This window comes from Linepithema humile, chromosome 6 (genome assembly GCF_040581485.1).
Source record: "Linepithema humile isolate Giens D197 chromosome 6, Lhum_UNIL_v1.0, whole genome shotgun sequence".
Taxonomy (NCBI): domain Eukaryota; kingdom Metazoa; phylum Arthropoda; class Insecta; order Hymenoptera; family Formicidae; genus Linepithema; species Linepithema humile.
This window is the reverse complement of record NC_090133.1, coordinates 11041717-11053783: the sequence shown is the minus strand read 5'-3', so window position 1 is coordinate 11053783 and position 12067 is coordinate 11041717. Positions and strand designations below refer to the sequence as shown.

At 32.3% G+C, this 12067-nt stretch overlaps 1 protein-coding gene across 2 annotated transcripts; it reads right to left on the bottom strand.

The window, feature by feature from the left end:
* Window positions 1-5351: 5351 nt before the first annotated feature.
* Window positions 5352-12023, bottom strand: comr (cookie monster). 2 transcript variants are annotated; one of them, XR_010890619.1, is made up of 6 exons: window positions 10590-12023; window positions 10349-10487; window positions 8380-8551; window positions 7808-7981; window positions 7553-7674; window positions 5352-6846 (listed from the first exon to the last, which is right to left on the bottom strand). XR_010890619.1 is itself a non-coding variant. In XM_067356657.1 (4 exons), the coding sequence occupies exons 2-4, from the start codon at window positions 7823-7825 to the stop codon at window positions 6675-6677; spliced, it is 312 nt and encodes a 103-aa protein (XP_067212758.1). In that variant the 5' UTR covers window positions 7826-7981; window positions 8380-10583; the 3' UTR covers window positions 5352-6674. The 2 variants fall into 2 exon arrangements, 1 of the variants encoding a protein (XP_067212758.1); XM_067356657.1 differs by lacking the exon at window positions 10590-12023 and having other exon boundaries at window positions 8380-10583.
* Between the last annotated feature and the right edge of the window lie 44 nt (window positions 12024-12067).

Genomic DNA, 12067 nt, shown 5'->3' with positions numbered 1-12067 from the left:
AATGTTTTGACCTTGAAAATGACCTTGTCGGCGATTTTCATTATCATATTCGTAATCAACGTGCAAAAATACAAAAAATAGTGTAGTTTCAAAAAAATCGGAGGGTTCCGCTAATCGGAACTTTATCCTTTAATTTATATAGTTTTTTAGTTTTATATTTAAAAAGTTTATGAAACATATTTAACATTTATTAAATAAAGTATAATAAATAATCAGTGGACAATGGAAACAATTTATGATAAATGTGCTTATAAAAACTGTCGTAACGGACGATATACTACAGGTTCACATTTATTTAGATTTCCATCAAAGCAAGATGCAAGACAAAAATTATGGATACGCAATAGTGGTAAGTTTTGTTTATAGTTATTTTTTAAAAGCATACTTTTGCATATTTTTGAAATCGTGTTTATAAAAATAAGAAATGTTTCTTTAAATGATATAAATATATCCAATGATAATGTGTTGATGTATACACATTTAACAGCAAAATTAAAGCATCACCCGTTCTGCCCTCCAAATTTCAAGAGAATTTATAACTTCGTCAAAAGTAGGCATAATAAAATGTTCTGAGAAGCATTTTACAACTTGAAAGCTTTACTTTTGAGATCGGTATTTTAGTAAATGACTTACTGATTTTTTACAAAACTACATCAAATATAAAGAAATGCGTCAAATTTTAAAATTTTTTACTTTGAGAAGTTCCAATGCGTGATTTATAAATCGCATACAAATACGGTTTACATTATTTGAAAGCGTAAATCTTTACCTTTAATTTATTCGTTTGAACGTTGTGCAATTTTTTCAACAAATTATTCAATGTTAAAGTAAAAAAAATTATTTTTGCTTCAATATTAACACTTTCAAAAGCTATAAACCGCATTTGTGTGCAATTTTTAATTCATGTCATGGAACTTTGCAAAGTTCATACAAAAATTTTGAAATTTAACGCATTTTGCATTCTTTATTTGTATCCGTATAGTTTCGTAAAAAATCAGTAACTTGTTTAATAAAGTACCAATCTGAAAAGTAAAGATTTCAAATTTAAAATTTGAATATAGAATATTTCATTATGATCATTTTTGACAAAGTTACACTCATTCGAAATTTGCTTATTTTTAGAGAGCAGAATGAGTGATACTTTAAGTTTGCTGTCGAATGTATAAGTAAAAGTAGCAATCTTAAATTTGTTTACAAAATGATTTAAAAATGATACTCTTAATTCGAGTTTTGATATCTTGTGGAGCAAAGTTATTTGATATTTGATTTTTAATAGGCTAAAGAACGTATTACGAATTTATGGATAAAATAAATTAAGACTTTTGTTATTCTGATATTTTCCTGGTAATTATATATTGCGCAATAGAGAGATGATCTCAGCATCTTTCGCGCATCAATATGTATTTTAGTGCTTGCTGAATATGTAAAGATTTCACAAAAAATTAAACTTTTTGATATAAGAAGTTTATAAAAAAAAATTAAAGAATAGTTAAATAAAGTACAATATAAGCGCGTGCGGATAAGATCAGCGGGATTTCGAGCCCAAGCACATCTCACGCACACACGAAACGCTGTACTTGTGTGACGCGCGCTCGGCTAAAAATAAGTTCAGCGGGTCGACCGAGCGCAACAGATAGATAGAATTGACGGCCCGGATCAAAGAATTCGCCCAGCGCTTGAAATCCTGTAAAAGTATTGTCCAAATGTCTCAGAGCATGAAAATTTTGAAAGTCGCAACATTAATTTTTTTAAATATAGGCTTGTAGAGATCGACGAGACGGAACTTTTTTCTATTTGCAGTTTTTTTGTTCGCTTATTTTGCTTATTTTTAATATGCTTATTTTTAATAATAAAAATAAAAAACTGAAAAATTTTTATCCCCAAATTCAATAAGATTTTAAGATATAAATCGTCGTAATTTGGCCAAATTTTATTGAAATTGTTTGGTATACGCATGCAGTATAGTCTAGCGATGCCTACAAAACAATAAAGAAACTGAAAATCGCCTATTGTTTAATAATAATTAATTGCAAATTGAGGCCAATCGGTAACCATGTTTTTTTAGTTTCGCCGACAAAAAGTATCGAGGGAACTTGAAATTTGGAACAACTTCCAGTGATACATTTGTTCCTCACTACTGAAGGAAGATTTCTGGAAATTTTCAGATTAATTTATTGAAAATTTGCGGAAATATGCATTTTATAAGAAAACATGCGACACCGGCAATGATAGCTTTGTGAGCGCTGAGCACCATCAAACAGCGTACTCGCCGTTCGGATTCCAGGACTCGATTTGATAATGATTTTTTAATGATTATACATTTGAACAATCGCTCACTTCCCACGAAATATCGAAATGATGAACTATTATTTATACGGTTTCTTAATTAAATACTTTTATTATTATTATTTCGAAATATTTCACATACACTCCAGAGACGCGGTTTTTAGGACGATAATAATTTAACAAATAACAATAGTTAAAGTTGTAAAAAATTATTATAAAATCGAGTCTTGGAAAACCGAACGACGAGTACGCTGCCTGATGGTGCTCAGCGCTCACGAAGCTATCATTGCTGGCGTCGCATGTTTTCTTATAAAATACATATTTCCGCAAATTTTCAATGAATCGATCTGAAAATTTCCAGAAATCTTCCTTCAGTGGTGAGGAACAAATGTATCACTGGAAGTTGTTCCAAATTTTAAGTTCCCTCGATACTTTTTGTCGGCAAAACTAAAAAAAACATGGTTACCGATTGGCCTCAATTTGCAATTAATTATTATTAAACAATAGGCGATTTCAGCTTCTTTATTGTTTTGTAGGCATCGCTAGACTATACTGCATGCGTATATCAAATTTCAAACAATTTCAATAAAATTTGGTCAAATTACGACGATTTATATCTTAAAATCTTATTGAATTTGGGGATAAAAATTTTTCAGTTTTTTTATTTATATTATTAAAAATAAGCATCAAACAAAAAAACTGCAAAAAGAAAAAAGTTCCGTCTCGTCGTTCTCTACAAGTCTATATTAAAAAAAAATTAATTTTTCAAAATTTTCATGCTCTGAGACGTTTAGACAATACTTTTACACGATTTGAGCGCAGAGTGAGTTCTTTGATCCGCGCCCTCAATTATTATCTCATTTATTATTTGAAAATAAAATAATTATGTTTTGAAAGTACTTTCAAAATATTTACTATTTGTCAATCGTTTTTCATTACTTTATTTTAGGAAATATTAAATTAGAAAAATGGACTGTCAATTCATTTTGTCGTGCTGGTCTGTGTGCAGATCATTTAATGCTAACTCATTTAAGGGAGAAGGCAAGAAAACATTAAAACGCGATGCTGTGCCAATTCGATTTAATGATTTGATAAATTTAGAAGAAAAATCTGAGGCAGCTATGGAAATAGGAGAGATGCAAAAAGCAAAAAAAGAACAAAACCAAATAAAAGAAATGGAAGAAGTAGGAAATACATATAATAACGCAATTGCAGGAACATCATTTAATATCGATCATAATGATAAAATAAATAAGCAATTACTAGATCGATTCAAACAAACTTATCTTCCAGCAAAATTAAATTTTGACAAATCATTAGAAGAGAAAGATATTACAGAATGGATGCATTTAGAACCTGTAAGATATGAAAACATTGATAAGTGTGATCTGTTAATGACAAAATTGTGAAAAAGAATATAATCCAGAAAAGATAATTAAAAGTTTAAAACGTGAAAATATTCGTTTGCGGCAGACTATAAAGCGTTTAAAATTGCGTTTACAACGTCGCCAAGTACCTAAGAAAAAAATAAATAAAAAAAATAACAAAAAAAAATACAAAATTTAATTAATGAACAAAATCTGCATCCCGTTGCAAAAGCAATGATTAATTAACAACTCTATACTCCATATGCGGCATATACAGAGAAAGAAAAAACTCTTTTGAAATAGCTTTTTTATTATTCGGCATCTGCATTGCGTCGTTTACGAAAGGCAGGTTGCAATTTTTCTGCAGAACGAACTATTAGAAGATGGCACGAAGAATTTAATATAATGCCAGGATTTTGTGATGTTATATTCCGCAAATTGCAGGAAAAAATTTCAAAGTTGCCTGTAGAACAAAGAGTTTGTGCTTTAAAATGGGATGAAATGTATATAAAATCATATGAAGAATACTCATTTAGTCTGGATCAAATAGAAGGACTCGTTGATCTTGGACCTTTAGGAAGGAAAAGTGAAAGGACAAAATGCGTATTTGTATTTTGTGTGGATAGTATAAATGCGCTTCATCCATTGCGTCAACCGCTAGCATATTTTCTCCCAGGAAAGTGTATGAAAGCGGAAGAAATAGTGATTTTAATGAAAGAATGCTTAGATATATTGAGCAAAACGGGTGCTGATGTACGACTTATAACGTGCGATCAAGGTCCATCTTATCAAAGCGCTTATGCTCAACTTGGTGTGCACTCAGATAAGACATATTTTATACATAATGAAAAAAAATATTACGCATTATTTGATTTTCCACATTTGGTAAAAAGATTGGCAAGCTTGTTAAGAAAACAAATATTTGTATTGCGATGGAAAAATAATAGCATCATATCCCGATTATGAAATAACATGGTCTATTGATTATGTACTGATTCTCCATATGTGAGAACAATGTACTAAAATTTTCATACACTTTAAGTATTTCGAACCAGAAATCGGTGTACAAAGTTAACTGTCTCACGTAGACTAATAAATTAATTTCTTTAAGAAAAATTAAAATTCCGCACTAACATCCCGCGACGGCTCTCAATGCTCTTCTATTATATTATGTGATAGCTATCATTTGAGCCTTTCCTTTATATGTGTTAGATTGTTAATTAAAAATGTATATCTTTGTTCATTTTACATTATGTCGTAATTTTTCGTAAATTGTACTCTAAAATTCAAGATTACAATTTGCACACTTTCTTGCGACGCTTCATAACTATAGTCTTCTCAAATTATAGATGAAAAGATTGTTTTTACTGTTTAGCTTGTATTCGTGTTTAATATGCGAGTATTTTTGCATCTATTATAGTTTACGTGTAAACGCCCAATTCTGGCTTTTAATATTCAAAATAAGTTATTGGTCATTACTGTATGAAATATCTATAAGAGTTTATCATCTTTTTAAATATTGACAAAAATGCAACATTTTATTTACACACGCGCACGCACACACACACACACACACAAAATTATAGAAGTAATTTATTAAAATAATTTAAATGTACATTTTCAAATTACACAGGTTATTGAAAATAACTGATCTTTTGCTAAATAAACTGTAAATGCAAAAATAAATGCTACAATACATGTATTTACAATACGTGTGTATTTATATTTCAAATCTGATTGATATACATAATCATGTTTTACAAGTATGCATTACCGACACTTTGTAGATATAGCACATATCGGAACCAAAAAGTCGTGGACATAGCACGGAAGAGACCCAAAAGATCGTGGACATTACCTACGGGATTCGTGGACATTGGCTACGTAGTTCAATGTGCACGTTTTGTGCACATAGAGGCGCTAGCCCACAGAAACACGAAAAATGCGGGCATGTCCACTCTCAGTCTTCTCTCTGTGTGTACATCTGTATATGTATAATATATAATATGTATAATATATAATATAATGTATATAATCAATATAATATAATTAATATAATATATTATAATATAATTAATTTATATAATAACAAAAAATAAAAATAGAGGGTGTTTGTGCTTAAACTGCTAGTTATTATTCGCTAATTTTTACAATCTTCTCGTTTGATACATAAATTAACAATCTTTGTATAGAAAACAAAAATTAAAACAATATTTAGACGTTTTGATGAGTAATTTGATCATCTTCAGTAACGCAAAAAATTCGCAAAAGAAAACCGTTTAATTGTCATACCATGAGACTGCTATTGAAAAGTATGTAATAGGTCCACATTGTCGAATAAATGTTGGTTTTTTTTTGTCTCGACAACTCAAATTTATTCCACAATATATACCTTTAACATACTTTTTAATAGCAATCTTATAGTATGACAATTAAACGGTTTTATTTTGCGAATTTCCTGCGTTACTGAAGATGATCAAATTACTGATCGAAACGTCTAAATATTGTTTTAATTTTTATTTTCTATACAAAGATTGTTAACACACTCATGTATCAAACGAGAAGATTGTAAAAATTAGCAAATAATAACCAGCGATTTAGGCACGAATATCCTCTATTTTTATTTTTTGTTATTATTTCGTACTTATCTCTTCTTTATTTTCTTAATTTATTTAATTATGTATTTATGTATATACATATTTATATATTAATGTATATAATTAATTTATATACATTTAATTAATTTATTAATTATAATTTAAATTTAAAATTACAATTAACAAATTAATTAAATTATAAATTCTAAAAAAATTATAATTTTTTAAATAATTTTTAATATGAAAGGAAAAAGGCCCCATCCCCGCCCTTTTCTGTGAGGCACAACCAACCTTTTGCCCCTCCATACTTTATACCTGAAAAAGAAAAATTAATTAGGGGTGAGAACGGCCCCACCCCGCCGTTCTCTGTGAAGCACATCCAAATTTGATACTGCTTCTCCAAGGTCCAAAAAAAATACAAAATTTACCACAAATATTCTGTATCTTCTATGAAATTTCCCTGCTGTTCCAATGGCAGCTGCAGATCTTCGTCCTGTGCCATTTCCTCTAGGATCTTGTCGTCGTCTACGTTGTCCTTGGTTTCGTCGGCGTCATCTTCATCCATGTACTGGGTGTCCTCGATATTGTTGTCCTCCCTGATAAAAAATAAAATTTTTTATATTTTCTATAAAAATTCTAAAACTTTCTCAAAAAATTAATATATATTACAGAGCTTCTCGAGCTATCGCTGGTTGATAGTGCGAAAATTATTAATGTTTTCCATGTAAAAATTTCAATTCATCTACAGAAACATATTAAGTGCACACTGATCTCGGATTCGAGATACTAAAGTGTACGAAAATTGCGTACATCTATCTCATTATCGAGAATCTGAATGTACGAATTAAAGAGAGAAAGGAAGTTATTTGAAGGAAGGAAGAACGAGAAAAAAAAATATCAGGGCGCGAGTGGCTAGAGAACAGTTGCCCGAAAAGCGGAAGACCCGGGTTCGATTCCCGGCTTAGTCATTCGCTTAGTCATATCGTGCCCTAATATTTTTTCTCTCATTCTTCCTTCCTTTAAAAAACTTCCTTCCTCTTTTTAATTCGTACATTCAGATTTTCGATAATAAGATCAATGTATTTCGTATTTTATAGTAAATTTCGTATTCTATAGTAGATTTCTTATTCTATAATTTTCTAAATATTAAAAAATCTAAATTTTTATATTTTTTTCAGAATTCTTCATAAATTTAAAAAATTTCTAAAATTATAAATATAAAAAATTAAAATATAAAAAAACTAAAATATAAAAAATTTCTAAAATTTAAAAGATTTATAAGAAAATATGACATTTTTTTACCAGAGCTGATTGTGAGTGTTCTCCATTTCGTCGGTGTCCTCAGTTTCTTCCGTGTGCTGGGTCTCTTTCATTTCGTTGCCGTCTTCGGTTTCCTCCGGGATGTCCTCGAATCCTGTAGTTTCCTGTAGATCATAGATCTGTTCTTTTTAACTAAACTGGCTGCACTAATTCAGAGTTTATCTTTTTCCCTCCACATTGGAAGATAAAAGATAAATTCTGAACTAGTACAACTAGTAAAAAAAAAAGAGTACAGACCTCATCTTCATTGTCCATTCGCCGGCGTTGATTTAGTAAGAATTCCTCTTCATTTTCTTGTCGTCGTTTTTTATTATAATTTTCTGGTTTTAAGGCTTTTTAGAGCCTTTTCCAGAGCTTCATGAAATTCGACGTTGTTGGGGTTGGAAAAATGTTTATTTGAGTTTATGGCATCTGGAAAAATCGACGAGAAACACCTTAGTTATCGTCATGTATTCAATGACTACGTTTACATGTCACTCTTAATCAAATTTAATGACATCCTAATAAACGAGAAAATATTAAAAGTTCAGAAATAGGATTGAAAATTATTGAAAAGAATTAAATAGAATTTGGCATCATCGTAAATGAATTCTTCTCAATAATTTTCAATCCTATTTCTGAACTTTCAATACTTTCTCGTTTACTGGGATCCGTTGTTCCAAGGCTAGTCAATGACAACCGTTCCATTTTTTAGAAGAATGGCTGTGATTAACCAACCTCAGAACTACGAATGTTACTAAACCCGATTAAGTTTGACGTGTAAACGTAATCAATGTAGAATATAAACACTAACAGTATTTTTTACAAACCTTGACATGCTTGTACAAAGCGACTGTCTCGCAGTTTACATCCCCCTGGTCCAGTTCTTCCATTTAAGGTGAGGTGTGATGAAAACTCCTCATCTTCTAGAAATACACTGCAAAAATATTCTGCAGCGCAATCAACTGGATTGGCCCGTCCAATGTAAATAAAGTACACCACCTAATACAAAATTTTTGTAGCAAATTTAATTACTGTAAATATACAGGGTGTCCCGCCAAAAGTGGCCATCTCCTTTTATTTTTTAAATTAAAAGAGATAGACCATAACAAATATATATCAAATTAAATGGTTTAAACTGAACTCTATTTTGAGCATAATAAATTGCTTACAAAAGTTATTCGTGTTAACGAACGGAGAGGTATGCATAATTTTTTTATAATAATGTAGATATTTTGATGTAAGAAAAGTTGTAGCGCTGTTTGAAAAGAATACAACGATGTATAATTTAATATAAATATTTTACATATTATACGAGTTTTATCGGCTTGAAATGTCACAGGCGACGTCTACCTTTTCACTTTTGGCCCTGCGATATGACCAACTTCAATAATTAATTAATAATTAACAGCGCTACACTTTCAATTGACATATGTCAATCTCTAACGCACGAGTCAGAAGTTGGCCATATCGTAAGGCCGAAAGTGAAAAGGTAGACGTCGCGTCGCCCGCAATACTTTAAGCCGATAAAACTCGTATAATATGTAAAATATTTATATTAAATTATACATCGTTGTATTCTTTTCAAACAGCGCTACAACTTTTCTTACATCAAAATATCTACATTATTTTAAAAAAATTATGCATACCTCTCCGTTTGTTAACACTGTGGCGGCTCACCGCCACACCGCTACACTTACGCGGCATAATACGCCGCGGCGCCGCTACGCGCCGCAAGCCTACTACTGAGTTACGAGCTTACGGATACACCGCCAGGTTGCGCAGGCAGTGAAGAGCTTTCTCGCGATCAAGCTTCGATCGAAGCGATATAAAAGAGTTTCTCCGCAATCTTTACTCACTCACTCGCTTCAAGGCGAGCTCTCTCCAAGGGCCCTTGAGCTAAGTCTTACTCTGCTTTAGCAGAACTTAACCAGAGGCAAATTGTCTCGACGTTTTTCTCACGTTGCCTCGCAAGGCACGTAAAAGAAAAACAGAGTCCCAGCATCGGCCGCACACTTCAATCAAGCGGCCCACTGATACTTCAGTACCGCCGTCACCTCCTCAGACTCTAGCGTGGAAGCTAATTTCCCTAGAGTTCTGCGTCCGGTTGACTCGGCCACCAAGGGACACTCTAGTACCAGGCGACATCCGAATTCGGAGACCTCTCTCTCCCCGGTACACGGAGCATTCCGTAATACCGAGAGCCGAGACGGTTGCAGCCACCGGCACACCGGAAACTCGTTCCGTGGCTATCCAGACTTCGCCGCCTAGAGCCTGCTCGGAGAGCAGTTGTCAGACGGAAGACCACTTTCCGAACGGAGTTCCACCGACACCGGGAAAGGAGCTACAACGAGCTGATTCGATTGAACCGTCCTTTTTAGGACCCGTTCAGTATACCAAGACGCGGCCGGTAATTTCTTACCGCGCCCGTATATTTTTTTTTTAATTCTCGGTCTTACACCTTCACCGAGAAAGCGCCTCTGACGCAATCAATTAATTTAAACAGAAAACGAAACTTGTACATATACTCATTCTCTGACGAGAAAAATAAAATTATATTTTTCTAACAAAATTGGTTCTCATAAAACTTTCAACCGAGTCGAACACATCCTTTGAGCAATAAGCCCATAAACACAAATAGCTTTTGTAAGCAACTATTATACTCACAATAAAGTTCAGTTTGAATTATTTAATTTGATATATATTTGTTATGATCTATCTCTTTTAATTTACAATAAAAGATAAAAGGAGGTGGCTACTTTTGGTGGGACATCCTGTATATTTAGAAAAAATTCTTACCAAATCATTGTAAATTTCTTCGTCAACTTCTTCGAAGGCCAAGAAATCGTCCACGGTTCTAAACAAAACCCCCTGTGGCTTTGCTGGTCTCCTCACTGCAGACTCTCGTAATAACCGTTTAATGGTTCTTCCATTTTCACTGTAGGAAAAAAATTAAATTATGGGATTAAAAATTCATTTATAGTACAATAAGTTGCTTGCTATTCCTTAGTAATTAAATAGTCATAAAATTAATACTTACTCGGTTTTATTTTCAATAAAGATTTGTCGCTTTTCCATACGACGTAGTTGCGCCATGATCATTCTGAAATAAAATTTGATGTCTTTATTCGTGCACATAAACGACTATCTTGTAATTATTTATGAAACTTACTTTAGAGACCGCATTATATCACGGGATGTTCCCATCTCTTTTGTCCCTTTTTCATATCCTTGTCTGGCTGGTGATAGGCAATTGCATTGTACAGGAGGTGCTCCTAATGTTGTTTGTTTATGTGGTGGTTTTGATGGTGGATGAATGTTTTGTGTGAATCAGTGATGCAAACTCGAGCCGGCCAGCAATGCTGCCAGAAACAAGCGGCGGCATCACACTAATACAACCGAGAACCGATGACGTCACCCTATCCGTGTGAGCTCGACCCGGTCGACCAATGGAAGAGAACGCCGTTTCCCTTCCACCGAGCCGACGCAACAGACGATAAATGCTAAGAAGTAAGTGTTTCTAAGGCATGTGGCTGGAATATGAAAAATCCCGTGTTCGAGATTTGCTTCTCGCAACTTTCTTTTCTTTTTTCCGCATTTGTTTCTAACAGTGTAAATTATCAAATAATCTTTTTTTTGCTTAAAAAATAATAGTTTATATTTATTAATAATATTCGCATATGTTAAAACTAACAATTTTTGAAATAATTCAGATTTGCTATTGTCAATAGAAAAATGAAGTTATTTTGCAATATTGCAACAAAGTGTAAATTTAACATATACTATGTTCTTGCCATTCGCCTTATTCGTTTAGCCATGCTTGCTTTGGCATTTATGTCTATCGACTCGAAAGATTTTACATACCTGTAAAACTTTTAATTATTTCCCAACTTACAATTAGTCACTCGCGTCCTGATATTTTTTCTCCCGTTCAATAATTTTCTATTCGTACATTCGGAGAATCCGAATAGTGAGATCAATAATGTACTTAATTTTCGTACACTCTAGTATCTCAATCTGAGATCGGTGTACATTTTAACGTGTCAAATGTAGACGAATTATTTCTATATAAAAGATAATTAAAATTTTCACACCAACAATCTATGATATATGCTCCATATGCCATATTATATTTTATTCCATTTTTAATCATTTATTTTAAACTACTGCATATTAGCAAAAGTTACTGTACTATGGAGATGAGTGGAGGAGACGGTAACATATATTATAAATGCAGTCAGATTTATTGTACTCTTGTTAAAATATTGTAAAAATAATGTATTATTAGTAATTATAATAGTATTTATTAGTAATTATAATAGTATTATTAATAGTGGTCTTCCGCACCACCTTCGAGGTTCCACTAACGGCGCGTTAGGTTTTTTTAGTGGACCTTCGCCAGGAGCCCTATTATACCACATTTCATTAATCTTTCTATATATTTCTTTTATACATATGTGATGTCATTTGTAGACATGTTAGTAATATTTTATTTATCTATAAATATGTGACGGGATA

Coding starts and splice junctions, on each gene's coding strand:
- comr (XM_067356657.1), bottom strand. Junction 6,847..7,552: donor AACACTCACAATCAGCTCTG/GTAAAAAAATGT, acceptor ATTTTTTATCAG/GGAGGACAACAATATCGAGG.